We start from the raw sequence: 17682 nt of genomic DNA, 5'->3' as shown, positions 1-17682 counted from the left end.
AAGACCCCCACGGCGGAGCGGACGACCACCACAGCAGCGCAGGCGGTCTTGAAGACCCCCACGGCGGAGCAGACGACCACCACAGCAGCGCAGGCGGTCTTGAAGACCCCCACGGCGGAGCAGACGACCACCACAGCAGCGCAGGCGGTCTTGAAGACCCTCACGGCGGAGCAGACGACCACCACAGCAGCGCAGGCGGTCTTGAAGACCCCCACGGCGGAGCAGACGACCACCACAGCAGCGCAGGTGAGGTTGAGGACCCCCACGACGGGGCAGGCAGAGCAGGTGGTCCAGCCGGAGCCCTCTCTGGACTCGCCGCACGGGCCGGAGCCCTCTCTGGACTCGCCGCACGGGCCGGAGCCCTCTCTGGACTCGCCGCACGGGCCGGAGCCCTCTCTGGACTCGCCGCACGGGCCGGAGCCCTCTCTGGACTCGCCGCACGGGCCGGAGCCCTCTCTGGACTCGCCGCACGGGCCGGAGCCCTCTCTGGACTCGCCGCACGGGCCGGAGCCCTCTCTGGACTTTGATCAGTGGCTGGAGGTTCTGGAAGGTCCGCTGAGACGACATCAGGCTCTGGAAGGTCCGCTTAGAAGACACCAGGCTCTGGAAGGTCCGCTGAGACGACACCAGGCTCTGGAAGGTCCGCTGAGACGACACCAGGCTCTGGAAGGTCCGCTGAGACGACACCAGGCTCTGGAAGGTCCGCTGAGACGACACCAGGCTCTGGAAGGTCCGCTGAGACGACACCAGGCTCTGGAAGGTCCGCTGAGACGACACCAGGCTCTGGAAGGTCCGCTGAGACGACACCAGGCTCTGGAAGGTCTGCTGAGACGACACAAGGCTCTGGAAGGTCCGCTGAGACGACACAAGGCTCTGGAAGGTCCGCTGTCTTGTCCAAAGATACAGGCTCAGCGGCCATCTTGTCCCATGACACCGGTTTGACGGCCATCTTGTTCAAAGACACAGACTCAGCGGCCATCTTGTCCAAAGACACCAGTTCAGTGGCCATTTTTTCAGAGGACACTGGCTCGGCGGCCATCTTGTCAGAGGACACAGGCTCAGCAGCAGTTATCTTGTCCAAAGACACAGGTTTGGTGGCCATCTTGTCAGAGGACACAGGCTCGGCGGCCATCTTGCCCGAGGACACAGGGACGGCAGGTGCAGTGGAAATGTCACAATCCTCCTCCATGACACCCACTGTGAAAGCAGAGCCGCTTACCTGAAGGGCATAATCAAGGAACTCACTCAGGGACCCTCTAGGACCATCACGGACGAGTTTGCTTTGTAACTGTTTATTAAGTCCATGGCAAAAAAAGTCAATCAACATAAAGTCCGGGAGGTTGGTGAAGTTTGCAATGTTCAGAAAGTCTATGATGTGGTCCTCGAGTGAGTGAGTTCCCTGGCATAGGCGGACAAGACATACTGCTGGATCCATGGTGGCGAAGTCTTCTGTTACGAACTGCTCTGAGACAGAAGGTTGGTTGAAGATCCAAACGCAGTATTTATTGAAGGGTAATCCAAAGTTGTAGTCAATAGAACGGGCAAAAGGTCATAACAGGAAATCAGTCCGAAAAGGCAAACAAAACAGAAGGAACAGGCAAAAGGGTAATCCACAGAGAAGGCAAGAAATCAAAGACCAAGATACATGAAAACAGGGAAACGCTCAGAAATGCAGTTGTGACACTAAACAAGACTTCGCAATGAATGACAGAGTATCAAGGTATATATAGGCAGAGGTAATGAGGTGATGAGACACAGGTGTAAACAGTGAGTGCTAATGAGTCCAAGGATTATGGGTAATGTAGTTTGTGATGGAGTGACAGTCCAGGGTGGAGTGCCCTCTGGTGGTGATCACACTGGTGAATTGTGACAGCATTGCAGCATGAATAAATTAATCACAGGGCAATCGTAACTCCATTTTATTATTTTTGGCTTTATTTTACCATTTAATTTGCTGTCTTTTGTCAGTATAACCCCAGTAATGACAGCAAATGAACTTGTAATGGTCTTATTAAGTGTAAAAAAAAACATGTTACCATTGTTGTGTTTTGCATGCTAAATGTTGAAGTCTGTGTGTGACTGAAGAATAGTCAATTGTTGGATGTCACAAATATAGAGGCATTATATCAACATAATTAAAAATTTGTCAGCAGTGTTACCAATTAAATGTTAAAAGATCATTAATTGGTATTACATTTTTTAACTATATGTGTAGATGTGTATATATATATATACTTATTACTTCCCTTCCTTTGAAATCAGACAACTGTAATTTCTTGTTGCATTGCCGCATCAATAGGAAGAGATTTATAGGAATATAAATTAAGATAAATTAAGTTCCAAGTGCCCAACCAAAGGGAACACTGATCCCCATAATGGTGAGTAATTTTAGGAAATCAACATTAATTTATGAAGTCATCTTATGTGATGCTCTCCCAAAGTATTTAGTTGTTATTCAATAACATTCAAGATGACTGGAAAATGAGTGAATGCATCTAAGAAGAACGATGACTGCAGAAGTGGAGGAAATGAGTGAAAAGTCTATTAAGAATTGCCCCACCTCAACCTTCTGCACGCCCACCTGTTTTTTTGTGTGTTTTTTTTCCTTTGGCAAAATGGTACTCAAGCCAGTCAAGTAATGTTTACTTGGGTTTTCTAAGTAACAAAGGCATAGCATGCAAACAGTTCAGATTACTAAATTGTCTTAATTAAGTTTAAATTATTGGACATTAAGTAAAGTTTACTAAAAAGTCTTTAAGAACAGCTGTTGGATTTAACAGTGTGAACATGCATTTAGTACAACACTCTCAACATTCTTAAGTACTATGTACTAAACTTGCTTAGTTTAGCTGTTGCATCCACCTAGAAGTTCACAATACTCAGGATATTCAAGTTAAATCAACAAATTTTCCAAAATCAGTTAATTTTACAAGTTTTTCTTTAGTAGATTCAACAATTACTTTTTACAGTGCACGGTTCTCTTGTTCTCATTCTGAACAATAATCTGTAAAAAAAAAAACGTTGAATCAAAAGTCTCGTGATAGTCATGGGATCAGACATATGACTGCAGCAATGCATTCTGGGCTTCTTTAGCTGTGTGGTTAGACTGGAATGTAAAGTTACAGGAAACAGATGTGGAGTTTGCTGCCAACAGCTAGCTGAGGGAGAGATTGTTTTTCCTTTTGCTGTGTAAACATGACTGAACAGTTTTGATGGTGGAGCTATTTAAATCTATATTAATACAATAATAATATATTCAAATGAATATGTAATGTTTATTTGAGCAGTGTATTGCAGTGCATTTGTTTGCAATATTAATTCTTTGTCTATCGTACATGATATGCAGAAATTACTCTACAAATTGTGTTCAACAATATCTGCACTGACAAACTGTCTAGAAATATAAGGCTTAATCCTTTAGAAAAACAACACTTACACACACCACAGGCTCTGATCAGGATCAGATAAACCTGAAATATGAACAAAGAAACATTTTGGTAAAGCATGAATAAGCAGAGGTGTTTTTTTCTGAAAGCTGCTTCAATCATTTAATGTTTCTGGTGTCAGAGCCAATCCTTCCTTTCAGGTATCACAGGTTAATATGTAATAATATCAAATGAATTCCAGTGAACACTGTGTTTTACCAAGAACTTGCTTTAATCGAGATGCACAAACAGTAAGTATCTGAAAGTTCATTTTAATCTACGTTAATCTTACTCTGCTTAAATGCAGAAAATGGTACAGGAAGAGAGTCTTGCTACACTTCAATACAAAAAAAGGTGTTGAGTTCATTGAAGTGTTGCAGTTTAGTTCATAGGGTAACGCTCAACGAATTGAAATATTGAATACATCTGGAACATGTTTTTTGTTGCTCATGCATAAGTGTTTTTCAACCTTAGAAGATCTAGACTTTGCTGATGATTTAGTCTTGTTATCACATACTCATCATCAGCATATTCAAGAGAAAACCTCCAGACTGAGTACATTTGCCAACCAAATTGGCCTAAGAACCAACACCACAAAATCTGAAGTCATTGATCCTTTACAATGATCACTCACCATCAGTACTATTAGAAGGACAAGCACTACCTGATACAGACCAATTTACATACTTGGGAAGTACAGTGAGAGTAGATGGTGGAGCTGGAGCTGACATTAAACTTCATCTGTCAAAGGCAAGAACTGCTTTTAACAACTTGCAGAATGTATGGAAATCTTGCCAGTACACTGCACACCAAACTTAAGCTATACAGCAGTTGCGTGTTACATACACTGTTGTATGGCTCAGAGTGCTGGAGAATGACTGAGGCAAACTTACAGAAACCCTCTACCTTCCACACAAAAAGCCTAAGGAGGATCCTAAGAATATTCTGGCCAAACCAGATCTCAAATCAGGACCTCCTTAACAGGTGAAATCTAAAATAATATGAATACAATCATCAGAAAAAGAAGGTGGAGATGGATTGGCCATGTCCTGCGAAAAGACCAACAGGACTTGACAAAGACAGCACTTTTCTGGACACCCGAGGAAAAAAGGTGAAGAGGGAGACCTAGGATAACCTGGAGGCGTACAAGGCAGAAATGACAGATCTCAACACACTTAGGGAAGCTTGCAGAAGATGGCCAAAGACAGACAGAAGCAACCTTTATTGCTGCCCCACTGGGCATAACAGGCAGTAAGTAAGTAAGTACGTAATGCATTAGTGTTGTAGTACTTGCGACTTAGTTGGTCTTGACTACATGCATACACAAAAGCTAACTATGTTGTTAAATATAGTCCGCACAGTTTTGTCACCATGTCAGCAGGCTATGCTGCTTTTGGCCTGTGATATTTATGAGCATGCTTGTTTGTGAGTAATCTGCACATAGCATGAGCAACTAACACTAAGGGGACTTCCTTTGACATACATTTATATCTTAGTGCTGACCGCATACCTAGTAGACATCATGGGACAATTTTCATGTGCACTGATACATACACTCACATACACTGACACATGGTACAGGGAACTCAGGTTGTTGACTAACAAGAGGAAGTGACAAGCTGACAGGGCCTCAGGAGAATGATGCTCAGAAAGAGGTGCTATTTATTGATACCATTCAAATCAGTTGGGTTTAAAGTCACATGTCTACTTCTTCCAGCTAAAAAACAACCTGACCCACTGAAAATGCGAGATGACCTAAGATGAACTTATTGAAGGCTACAGATGAGAAATTGTGCAATACTTAACCACATCTATCCATCAGGATCCCAGAAATGCAATTGCCTGAAAAGCTGAACGTTTTTTAGTAGGCTATATGTTAAAATTAAAAACTGGGGTCAATAAGCCATTCCCAAGACTTTAAGGGAGTCTAAAACGCTGCACTTAATCCATAATGTAAAACTATTTGTAAAAAATGAATGGATTTATCTGGCACCAGTGGGAATGGGTTAAAATAATTTAGAGCTGAAAATGATAAGGGATATCTAAGATAAGGGTGAGCGGGGCTAGCCTAACACGGGGCTAGTTGTAACAAACATGGTTTAAAACTTTCCACACGTCAGCATGAAGAAACTTAGTGTATTTACTAGTTGCCATATCAACACTATATAGAGAAAAAAATGTGCCAAAATGTAAAAAATCTTTGGAAGATATCACTGAACATTTATTAAACCATAGCAAAATGTATTTTCTTACTGAAGTTAAATTTTCATCTCTTTTTTTCTTTATTTAAAACTAGACAAATCTGATATTATTTTAATCGTATATCTGTTATTTAAGAGTTGAGCTCGTTTTTTAATGCTGATTTAACCAGCAGAAGGGCAGGTAGATGCAGGTGGGGCATGTTGCGTTACTATGTCCCCCTATTAGAACTAGGCCAATATGATATATTCTATACTTTATTAATTCCATTGAGAAACCATGAGACAAAGGTAAATAATGACTGGGAGTCAATGTTCAGAAGATATGCATTATTATTATGTTTTAAACTATGCTGTTTACCTGTGTTTTGCAGTATGTTTTTTGTCAACCTCAAATATTAGTTTATTTTTAATTATTAAAAAACTGCCATTGTTTTATATGAAAAAGTTGATAATTGTATTTTATTGACAATCTAGTTTGTCTTGGATTTTATTTATTTTATAATATCAGATAACATTTTAAGCGGTCATAGGACACACTATTCCCAACTTCCCACTTTTCCTAAAACTGTAACTCGACACCTGACATCATCGCTAGTCTGGTGTTTTAGCGATTCCAGATGTAGCCTAGCGGGAATTCTTCCCTTCCCCACTACAAGAGGTAACTTCCTCAAAACTCCAGCATATAAAAGGGTATAGTCGACTAGCCAGTTTCAAACCAGCATTCATCTTTTGTTCTGAACTTCTGGAAATCATCCAGGTAGGCTAACCGAGCTTCCTCGTCGTGCAGATTAGTTGCAATTACTTTCGCTTTCTTTTTGTTTTTCACGAAACTTTTAACATGAAATTTTTTAACGCTATTTTTAAACAAAATAAGACTATAGTCAAATCTTCCTCGTTTCAGTATTACCAGTCAGACCTTGCTTCTCTAAATTGGCCTAAGTAGGTTGCAGGGTGGGTTTGGTTTTTGCATGTAGTTTCCAGTTAACACGCACGTACTGTGCACACGCGGATGTCTCATATTTAGTGGGTTTTACACCTCTGACTGTATGTCTGTTTTTTTTTTAGGGCATTATGTATACATTTGGTAGAATCCCCCTTCTTGTGGTGGTGTGGTGCGGTCTAGCTCACACCCTGGACAATCTCTTACTGGATGAAGCATGGGACAGCTGGAAAATCACCCATAGGAGGGAGTACAATGGCCTTGTGAGTAGCTGGATAACAAATTAGTCATATGTTGTTTCCTTAGGGTGCTATCCGAGTTAATAAATTAGGTTTGAGCTAGATTTTTTAATTAATATCATTAATTAGTTTTTTGACTGTTGATCGAAATGTAGCCTACTGGCAGAAAAAAAGATACAAAGTTGTTGTCACTGGAGCAGTACCAAGGTACAAAAGCAAAAAGGTGCATCTTTGTACCTTATTTACCCCTTAATGGTATAAAAATAGTACCTTAAAAGTTAATATTAGTACTTTTAAAGTAGCCTACCTATTAGTACCTTTTAGCTTTTATACATTGGGCACTGCCCCAGTGACAGCTTTGCCTTTTTTTCTGGTAGTGGGTTTTTATATGCTCTACTGCTTAGGGTGACCAAACATCCTGTTTTCCCAGGACATAGACATTTTGGTTAAAGATAGTATTTTGTAATATAACAATTTTCTATCCATACAAAGGGGGCATACTTTAAATGTAGGCTATTGAAATTAAGGTATCTTTGAGTAAACGTCTTCGAGTATCATTTGAGTATCTCATTGCCGGGGGCGAGTGTCCTGGTTTTCGGTAAACAAAATATGGTCACCCTACCGCTATCATTTCATTCGGTATCTCTGATTGTTAAATGTGTGTTTCATGGTGGACAGGATGAAGAGTCTATACGACGAGCAATTTGGGAGAAGAACATGCTGTTTATTGAGGCCCATAACAAAGAGTATGAACTGGGGATTCATACCTATAATTTGGGAATGAACCATTTTGGAGATATGGTAAGTCTCCAATGAGATATGGTAACTTATTCAACTAATATCTGACTGCTGTAAAATGTTCAAATCTATATTTTTGTGTGTGTGTGTGTGTGTGTGTGTGTGTGTGTGTGTGTGTGTGTGTGTGTGTTTGTGTGTGTGTGTGTGTGTGTGTGTGTGAAACTGCCCAGTTTAAGTTTAAGGTGTTACAATTACACATTATTTTTTGTTATCTTTCTTGCTATACCTGTTTGCAGACAAGTAAGATTATGACAACAGGAATGCTCCGACAACAAAATATATATTATATAGGCCTGTTTAGTGAAATCAGATGTAACTTGTTAATGTTTTTTGAGAATTAGTCAGCAATTAGAAGTGAGATCCTTTTTTATCTAATTCTTATCTCTCTGCAGACACTAGAAGAAGTGGCAGAGAAAGTAATGGGACTCCAAATGCCCATGTACCGGGACCCAACAAACATATACGTGCCTGGTGACACAGTGGAGAAGTTGCCCAAATCAATTGACTACCGTAAACTGGGATATGTCACTTCTGTCAAGAACCAGGTGAGGAAGTGCCTGAATATTCCAGTATTCCTCATTCTGAGAATCTCTCAATCTTATCATCGTAATCATCCTCACCTTAACTCTTGGTAGTAACAAATGTGCTTTCACACAAATTTTCACAGAATGAAGGTTATATAACCATAACTTTCAAGCCATATACAGTTATCACTGTACTTGGGCGTCATCTAGTGGCTAAAAAGATGAAGCCTTTATTTTTAAAAATCAAAGTGTTTAGGCTGCTCCTCAGTAAGTGTTGTATTTCTTTGCTCCCCTCAGGGTTCATGTGGTTCATGCTGGGCCTTTAGCTCTGTTGGGGCCTTGGAAGGTCAGCTGAAGAAGACCAAAGGTCAACTGGTAGACCTCAGTCCTCAGAACCTGGTGGACTGTGTGACAGACAATGACGGCTGTGGTGGAGGATACATGACAAATGCCTTCAGATACGTCGCAGGCAACCAAGGCATTGATTCAGAGGAGAGCTACCCCTATGTTGGAATGGTATTAATCAACCTTAAAGATGCTATAAAGTCAAAATCTTATTTTTTTGTTTTATTTTTAATCTATGTGCTTATAATTTCTATTCGTAAAATGTTCCGTCTCAAAAGAAAAACTATGAAAACAAAATGCATGCTACATTTTAAAACGCTTAATGTAAAAAAACACTTAAAGGTATAGTTTGTTCCAAAATAAAACAATCATATAATTTACTCACTCTCAAAATATCCTAGTTTTATATGACTTTAATCTTTCAGCCAAACACAGTCAGAGTTTTTGTAATAAATAAACTTCTGGTAACGGCCGTACTTAAGTCTAGTTCCGGTGACAGACAGACATAATTAAACTACATATTATGTTAGATATTTAAAAAGATATAAATATGGATATTTTTATTTCAAAAATGCGTCACTTCTGAAGGCCTTTTTTAACCCCTTAGAGATGTTTGTATTACTTTTTTTTTTTGGATGGAGGGATAGATGGATGGATGGATGGATGCGCTTTTTTGGGCTATAAAAAAACTAGGTACAATGCACTCTGATTAAAAAGATTGGAAAAGCCGGGATATTTTTTAATATAACTCTGTGTTTGGTTGAAAGAAGACAGACAACTAGAATGGCTCAGGGGTGAGTAAACTGTGGGATAATTAGTGCTTTAATATACTAAAACATTAAAAGATCAAATTCAGTTTACACCTTGTTGTTGATGCATACTATAATAGAGGCGAGCAGACAAACCCAGAATATTAACGCAATGTACTTAATGGTTAAGTGTTTTCTTTATAATGGTTTTCTATGGAGAAACAGCTAAAACAACAAACTGGCTGTTGCATTTATATTCTGGTTCACCTGCTTGCCTGTACATAGTATGCATCATCAATAAGGTGCATTCTGAATTTGGTCTTTTAATGTCACAATACTTACTACATTAGTACTTAATACAAACCTGGTAAAATGTACTGGGTGTATACCTTATACGGGTGTGACATTACATAAAAAACTATGAGTTGCAAACCACAATGATCCAATCAATTTGGGATGGACAAAATCAAATATCGTCCTATATTTTTCTTGTTCCAGAAGCCATTTCATACAGATATATACGTCACAATAGATGAGAAAGGAGAATCGCGACTTTTGTTTCATGGAACATGAAAGATGCAGTCATGTTGGGACTCCATATAGAAACCTAGGGTTCTAGGCTCAATTTTAAAGAACACTTGCCAAAAAGGTTGTATATAAGGAAAAATGTCCTTAGTACTTTCATGTTTAATGGCTATTTCAGTTTTTTCTAGTGATAAAGTATGCTTACAAGCTTTTTAATTCATATAATGTAAGTAAACATTAAGAATTAAAACTAAATTAAATAATTAAAACTAAATTCATAAAATGATCCAAATATGTGAATCCCTGAAAAGTTCAATGAAGTGTCTTTAAGTTTCTATATAGAACATTTTCTTCTAAGAATGTAGAGGTTTTTATTGTATGAACAGTTCACACTTTTAAACCAAACAGCGTCCTGTAAACATGATCATAATCTGCACGGGGAAGTTTTTGGCCCTCAAGCAAAACTCCCGCTCATGTGGATTCATATTTTAATGACTAGATTTATTTATGCTAACTGACTAATTTTTTTTCACTAAGCAAATTAAATAACAAATCTTCTTTTTCAATTTTTCTTAAGTTATTTGAATTAAGGATACAGGCAACCAATGATTTACCTGTTGACAGCTATCATATTTTCTCACTACTGCCCCCTGTAGGATCAGCAATGTGCCTACAACAGTTCAGCGAGAGCAGCCAGTTGTAAAAACTATAAAGAGATTCCTCAGGGTAATGAGAGGGCACTGACTAATGCTGTGGCAAAGGTGGGACCTGTGTCAGTGGGTATAGATGCCATGCAGTCCACCTTCCTGTACTACAAAAGCGGTACTTAACATCACTTATACATTTATATTTTGTGTTGTTTTGCAGAAAACTAAAAAGCTTGAACTGTACTATGTCAAAAACTCTTTTCTAGGTGTGTACTATGATCCCAACTGCAACAAGGATGATATCAACCATGCAGTGCTAGCTGTTGGTTATGGAGTCACACCCAAAGGCAAAAAGTACTGGATTGTAAAGAACAGGTGAGGAAAATCTATTAAAAAATCAAGAGAGGAGTATTGATTAAAATATTAAATAAATGATTGAATTAAAATGATTCAAGTTAAAATAGAGTATGTATATGTAATTTATATAAAAAATAAGCACATTTTAAGTTAAGTGAAAAAAATAAAATAAATGTGCATTTAGTAGTGTCTTCTTCTAATCCATCTGTTTTTTTTCTGCTCCTGAAGTTGGGGTGAGGACTGGGGAAAGAAGGGGTATATCCTGATGGCCCGTAACCGTAACAACGCATGTGGTATTGCCAGCCTGGCCAGTTTCCCAGTCATGTGAGAGCTGGAAGCAGGGAGCTCAGAAGGGACCAAACTTGTCTGCTGCTGACCAACAACTAAAGGGACTCTATCACTATAATTGTGCTCCAACATGTAATAATGATTTGGAAAACACTCTCTAAAAGAAGCAATTCAATTTAGTACCATATTGAGTGTATTTTTTCTTGTGTCTTAAATGTCTTTTAATCTCGTTAAATCATGCAGTTGAAACTGTTTTGTGCAATATTTGAAATTCAAAAGGGAAGTTTTGATATTGTGTATACAGTGTACGGTACGTTTTTTTTCTTAGTCCCCTGGTGGGATCTAAGATCTGTTTTATATTTTGATTATATAAATTACCACAGGCTTTTTAATGGCCATTTTAAATAAATCTGTTAATTTTGAGTACATCATACTCGGGTAAAAGTATCTTACTATTTACCTTAAAATCACACATTTTCTAATGTTTGTTCTAAAAAAGGTCACACTACTACCGAGTCAATACCACACAACTGTACAGAAACATATGTAAAATAAAATTCAGTTCAGAGGACAAAAAGTATCAGTGTCAACCCTCCTTTATTTTGAATGCTGAGAACATTTCTATAAATCATGTATCCGTAAGGCATTCCTTTGGTTATGAAGACTTAGTTTTAGTTTTGCTGAGGTGGAAGAGAAAGCATCAGTATTTGAGGAAGTTGAAACCAAGAGAAGTCGAGAAAATAAATCATACAGCACATAGAACTAAGAGCTAAACTATGCTGTTTAAACAAACACGATGGCAGTTTTGTTCCATGGCAAGAAATCATATGACCATAACTGAACTAGTTCCTCATCAACAGATGAGTGACCCATGCTTTGCCCTTTTGTGTACCCACATACAATCAATAATTTTATAAAATCACATCTCTGAACTTTGGCTTTATTTAAAAATTCAACCTGAACACAAAGAAGATCAGAAATTAATAACCCACTATTAGTGCTAAAGAGGGATACATAATATTTAAACTTTTACATTTTGACAAAAGTTATTAAATCACAATTTTGCGTACTATTGTTTGTGTAGCCTACCTTCTGGATGACTGAAACCCTCAGTAATTATTGTTCAAAGTTCTAAAGTATAACCACAGACCACATAAATGTGACCTGAACAAGTTCTGAAAACAATCTACCAAATTAACTTTTCTGAGAGACAAAAATTAAGTCCTATTAATGTTAAAGAAGATTTCCCCTTATCAGCACACATTTTAAATGTGATTATTTTAATTCAGTCGAAATCAGCACCAGCTCACATATCTATCGAGTCATGATGAAGACTCATTTTGTAAGTGACCAGAAAATGCCCCGTGAAAGAAAAATAAATAAATAAATAAAAATGCTCTACTCTAGAAGTTTTGTGGCTTTTTAACATTTGGCCATTGGTAAGAAAACATTTTCTTCTACATAAACCTCATGGCAGAAACATTTTCAAAACCAGACAGGTATTGTTTATGTCATGTGCTTGCATCATCAAATGATGATGTTTAACCACATGATTTCCTCTGGCTGTCTTCCTATTTTCTGCGTGCTTTCACATCTCATGTAATAAATGATAATTATAGCTTTTGGCCTCAACTACCACGTTGTTATCAAATTTTATATATTCTTTTCTGAAACAAAATTATTTGCTGTGAATCAAATTAAGTCACTCGAATAACAAACCTCTTTTCCGGTGTTTACCCTACAAATTTCGCTAGATGGCGACACAAACACGACATGACAAAACATAATAAAACATTGTTTTCTTTGCGTTTGAAACTTTTAGAACCCAGTGAGCTGTATACACATTTTGATACCGACGTGTTTTTCTTCTGCTCAATGTAGATGACATTTCTTTAACTGACAGAAGCAGATCAGTAAGAGTAGCCTACTGGCAAACCCTCTCTCAAACTATAATTAAACAAGCACACCGGGCACATTTTTAGGTAACTGTTTGCACCATTCATCTTACAATTGTATAAAATGAATTTAATATGTATTAAAACTGTTTATTTTTTATTTTATATAATTTGCGTAATTAATATATTTGAATAAGGAATTATTGTTTTAACTATGTGGTTATTCTGTTTATTTATTTAAAAAAATATATATATATATGTTTTTCTTAAGTAACAGGACGAAGCAAAAAAGTATAGAACTGTGCTATATGACAATAGGCACATTAGCACGTGATGGAACAAAATAAAAGCAAGGGAAGCAGGAACTCAGACATTCGTATCACCCTCACCCTTACCTCCTCCACAAACGCCGAGAAGTGCAGCTTAAGAGTGCTCAGGTGAGACGAGACACATCTGAATTCATTTCTCGTTACTTTTTCACGTCGTATCTTTTTAATAAAAGACGCATTATAGCTGTCTCTCTCAAAAGTTTCTCTTTCGTTTTGAATTAAGGCTGTGTTTTATGAGCTCTTCCTCAAATAGATTTGACATTTTGTCCAAAGCTTTATTAGTCGTCGTCTGCGTTTAAAAGTAAAACGCTCAAAGTAGCCTACTTGGATTATAGTTTATGTGTCGTTGAATTAAGGAACAGATGAAGTCGATCAAACACCCATTTCCGTTTCTTCCTGGCTAACGTTACATGTTAATTTTCTTGCACCCTTTGTGGTTAACGTTCAAAATTGCCCCTTTTTGCCTCCCTAATCCATCTTTACACTTGTTTTAATATTATCATTCATTGATTTACTTTTTTTTTTTTTTTTAGGATTTTTTTAGGATAGGATTTTTCCCCTACCAATTTCACGTTAACTTCTTTCTGGTAAACTTCGGCTACTTCCTTTTACGCAATTAGTTTCCTTCCTAAAATCAAGATGACAGCATTTAATTTTACATATGAACATAACAAACAAACAAGACTGTTTCAGAAGTCTGCTTCACTGGATTGATCACTTCTGGCTGATGTGACATTTAGGCCAGGTGTCAAATTTAATTGGAGTATATTAACAGAAAAAAAATATATTGATGTTTTAATGCATGTCAGTAACTTTCATGGCCGTTTTGCTCTTGTCAGGCCATGATGTTCGGGAGCTTGCTGTTTGCCGTGTGGTGTAGCGCAGCACTGGCCCATTTCAACTCGAATCTAGACCAGCACTGGGAGTTGTGGAAGAAGACGCATGACAAGTTTTACTCCACTGAGGTGAGAACATGAGTTTCAAAAGCATCCGTCTGATGATCCCACAGCTGATCTTTCACCTACTTACAGATGCATAAGTGTTCTTGTTGAATATTTTCACCATTAGCTTGACGTTATGTTCATGGTATCCATACAGTGATGGAAATGTATTAATATTTATAATTTTAAAAAGGTAGCATTTACGGAGGATCTGTAATAAATGCAGTGATATAGTCCCAGATAAACGTATCTCGCGTGTGATCCCTCTAATATGTTTTGCAGGTTGAGGAACTGGGCAGGAGGGAGTTGTGGGAGAAAAACCTTGATATTATCACGCTTCACAACCTGGAGGCCTCCATGGGAATGCATTCATATGACCTGGCCATGAACCACATGGGTGACATGGTGTGTGTGTTTGTGCGTGCGCATGCGGACGCGTGTCTCAGAGAAGGAGTATTTGTTTTTCATTCGTGATTTATCTGCAAGCACAAGCTTTGTTTTCACAAGGAAAAAAAAATCTCTCCTGGCATGTAATACTGCTTTACTTCCATGTTTCTAGCATGAAGCTAATGTAAGATTAAAGGAAGTGTATGTAAGATTGTGGCCAAAACTGGTACTGCAATCACTATCAAGTTGCTTTAGAGCGGTGTATCCCCTCTCCCCCCTGACTTGAGGTTGCCAGATAGTCTGCACGAACATTAGTAGCTACAGCTGTGGTAACTAGAGCAGATCTGGCAACCCGGATTGCTAAACACTACTGACTCCGTATTTGTTAGATAGGTGGAGGGTGGAGCTTCAGGCCAAAACTTAACATCAAGATCAGTTGAGGGCTGCAACAACAACTTTTAAATGACAATATCATGGACTACTGTTGTCATTGATATAAGTATTTGAAATTAATATGATTTCTTAATCTCGTTAGACATATCAGGGCCAATTTTATGATTAATTTAAATACATTTCTTACATACAGTTCCTTTAAGATTTTGTTCACAGATCCAAATTTTACTATATGTCTAATATCTAGAAATGGTACAGCTATAGTGTAACTAACTTCATTATGTTCAAATATTTCTATTTTGTGTTGATTCACAGACAACGGCGGAGATCCTCCAAACATTAGCCACGACTCGTGTCCCTCCTGGTTTTAAGAGGCAAACGGTGACATTCGTGAGCTCCACTGGGGCTCATGTCCCAGACTCTCTGGACTGGAGAGAGAAGGGATATGTCTCCAGTGTGAAAATGCAGGTATTAATGTACAACATATATATATTTGCTGGTATGATATCTTCTCAGTTTGCTTTGCATCCATGTTGCTATTCATCTATATAAATCTATTATGTAGTTTGCCAAAGGAAAATGGCTGAGATACTGATTGTGGTGTAGGCATTGCTCTCATGATGTGACTTGTGGCATTTCTCTGTCAGAGAATTGTTACATACATTAAAGTTTCACTTCTTTTGCTTTGTCCAGTCAGTGTCTAAGGGAATTTATTTCCCCTTTTGTTGGTTACTTCCCCTTTAATGAGTTGGAAATTCAGAAATCAGCAACTAAAACGGCTTTGTCAGAATGAGGTTACTGCAGCCTCAAAAGCCTTTGTAATCCAAAAGTTTTCTGTTTTAGTAGTTTTATCGTGTTTTTCACTCTACTGTCAGGGTGCTTGCGGTTCTTGTTGGGCGTTCAGCTCCGTTGGGGCTCTTGAAGGTCAGCTGATGAAGACAACAGGAAAGCTGGTCGACCTCAGTCCTCAGAACCTGGTGGACTGTTCCTCCAAATATGGCAACAAGGGCTGCGGTGGTGGTTTTATGACTGCTGCCTTCCAGTATGTCATTGATAATGGCGGAATAGACTCTGATTCATCTTACCCTTATGAAGCAGTGGTAAGAAGAAATGTACATGTCAACTAATAATTACACTAGAAGAAACATCAAGCACAATTGTTTGGTTGCATATTTGAATTGACAGGGCCTTTTACTGTGAGATCTGATCTATAAATACTTGTCTCTACATTGCTGGATTTACATTTTCAGAGTTTGAAGCATGTTTTAAAAAATTCTGCAATATTGTAATCCATTGTCATTATGGGTTTAATGTGTTTTGTAATAAATAAATGTGTCCTACAGGAAAGGCAGTGCAGATACAATCCATCCCAGCATGCAGCAAACTGTACCAAGTACTATTTCGTCAGTGAGGGAAATGAAGAGGCTTTGAAGGAAGCTTTGGCCACTGTTGGGCCCATTTCAGTGGCTATTGATGCAACCCGCCCTCAATTTATCCTGTACCGCAGTGGTAAATACTACTTTCTGAGTACCAGATCCAATTCTTGTTGTTTGGGCTGTGATGTTATAACGCTGTCTCACATCTGTCCACAGGGGTTTACAATGACCCAACCTGTACTAAAAATGTAAACCATGCTGTCCTGGCTGTGGGTTATGGTTCGTTTGCTGGGAAGGACTATTGGCTGGTCAAAAACAGGTTCAATAAGAATGATTGAAGTTTTGTGATCATTAATTGTCTGGTTCTGGAAATGTATTCATGAGAGAGAAATTGACATTTTTGTAAAGTGCTGTAAAAGCAGACCATCTGTGTCTTCTTTGAACTGAACAAATGCAGATGCTGATGGTTTTCTTTTGCTTTGACAGTTGGGGTCCTGGATTTGGAGATGGTGGTTACATCCGTATAGCCAGAAACCAGAACAACATGTGTGGCATTGCCTCATACGCCTGCTACCCGGTTATGTAACTGAAACCCTGTTAAACCGTGTGAATGTATCAAATGAGAAGGTTACTGTTTTATAGTCTAACGTCTTGGATGTAAATGTAGTTGTTTTTTACTTTTCCTTTTTTTTCTTCTACTACACGTGTATCTTTTTTATAAAATAAATATATAATTTTAACGTGTCTTCTGGCTTGTGTGTTCGGCTGCATCCGAAACCTGAAAAATGCTGCCTTCGGAAGACACATTGCATGTCCCAATCTAATGTTATCGTCACTTACTATCTCCTGAGAGACCTCATAAATGTACTTTGCTGGCTTCGATATCCCACAATCCTGTGCGCTCCATTCTGTGACAGTTGTGCTAGAAGAAAAACGATGCTGTTGGAAAGTAGCATTTGATTATTTATTTTTTTTTTTTTAACATTTACCAACATTTTTCACTTCAGGTGTAGTTTCTAGCGAGAAATTACTAATGTGGTAATTAAATATGTTTAGTTCTCATCAAATCTTAATCTATTTGTCTGTAGATCATTAAACGGTTATGTTGAACTTTCATGAGGTACCTTAATGCACAAATGCTGCCTTACAAGTCATTGATAAGGCAGCGAGGCAAGTCATCTGCCTAGGTTTTTGGATGTAGCAGCAAGTTATTTTGATTAAAGGTTATAAGGGTACACATGAATAAAAAATATGAGCACAGATGAGATCAAATGTGCACTTACCATTCGCATATCTCATTAAAGCCATCCTAAAATATATTTT

General features: G+C 38.3%; 2 protein-coding genes across 5 annotated transcripts; both read left to right on the top strand.

Moving 5' to 3' along the window:
* Positions 1–6191: 6191 nt before the first annotated feature.
* Positions 6192–11607, top strand: ctsk (cathepsin K). Of its 3 annotated transcripts, none has more exons than XM_067448512.1 (8): positions 6192–6383; positions 6692–6829; positions 7484–7606; positions 7996–8148; positions 8425–8643; positions 10403–10568; positions 10660–10768; positions 10979–11607. In XM_067448512.1, exons 2-8 carry the CDS (start codon positions 6698–6700, stop codon positions 11076–11078), a joined length of 1002 nt encoding a protein of 333 aa, XP_067304613.1. In that variant the 5' UTR covers positions 6192–6383; positions 6692–6697; the 3' UTR covers positions 11079–11607. The 3 variants fall into 3 exon arrangements, with proteins under 3 accessions (XP_067304613.1, XP_067304614.1, XP_067304615.1); XM_067448513.1 differs by having other exon boundaries at positions 6199–6284; XM_067448514.1 differs by lacking the exon at positions 6192–6383 and adding an exon at positions 6559–6577.
* A 1267-nt stretch (positions 11608–12874) lies between these two features.
* On the top strand, positions 12875–17103 carry LOC137082928 (cathepsin S-like). 2 transcript variants are annotated; one of them, XM_067448510.1, is made up of 9 exons: positions 12875–13020; positions 13205–13370; positions 14102–14227; positions 14486–14608; positions 15299–15451; positions 15859–16083; positions 16327–16492; positions 16576–16678; positions 16846–17103. In XM_067448510.1, the coding sequence occupies exons 3-9, from the start codon at positions 14105–14107 to the stop codon at positions 16943–16945; spliced, it is 993 nt and encodes a 330-aa protein (XP_067304611.1). In that variant the 5' UTR covers positions 12875–13020; positions 13205–13370; positions 14102–14104; the 3' UTR covers positions 16946–17103. The 2 variants fall into 2 exon arrangements, with proteins under 2 accessions (XP_067304611.1, XP_067304612.1); XM_067448511.1 differs by having other exon boundaries at positions 12884–13020; positions 13252–13370.
* Positions 17104–17682: the final 579 nt, after the last annotated feature.

Source organism: Pseudorasbora parva, chromosome 7 (genome assembly GCF_024679245.1).
Source record: "Pseudorasbora parva isolate DD20220531a chromosome 7, ASM2467924v1, whole genome shotgun sequence".
NCBI lineage: Eukaryota > Metazoa > Chordata > Actinopteri > Cypriniformes > Gobionidae > Pseudorasbora > Pseudorasbora parva.
The sequence above is the reverse complement of the archived record's forward strand: the minus strand, read 5'-3'. Positions and strand labels throughout refer to the sequence as shown.

Bases quoted from the DNA above. Each gene is read 5' to 3' on its own strand.
- ctsk (XM_067448512.1), top strand. From the start codon at position 6,698: ATGTATACATTTGGTAGAATCCCCCTTCTTGTGGTGGTGTGGTGCGGT. The intron at 6,830-7,483 runs GTGAGTAGCTGG...CATGGTGGACAG, and splicing joins GGAGGGAGTACAATGGCCTT to GATGAAGAGTCTATACGACG. The intron at 8,149-8,424 runs GTGAGGAAGTGC...TGCTCCCCTCAG, and splicing joins TCACTTCTGTCAAGAACCAG to GGTTCATGTGGTTCATGCTG.
- LOC137082928 (XM_067448510.1), top strand. From the start codon at position 14,105: ATGATGTTCGGGAGCTTGCTGTTTGCCGTGTGGTGTAGCGCAGCACTG. The intron at 16,493-16,575 runs GTAAATACTACT...ATCTGTCCACAG, and splicing joins ATTTATCCTGTACCGCAGTG to GGGTTTACAATGACCCAACC. The intron at 16,679-16,845 runs GTTCAATAAGAA...TTGCTTTGACAG, and splicing joins TATTGGCTGGTCAAAAACAG to TTGGGGTCCTGGATTTGGAG.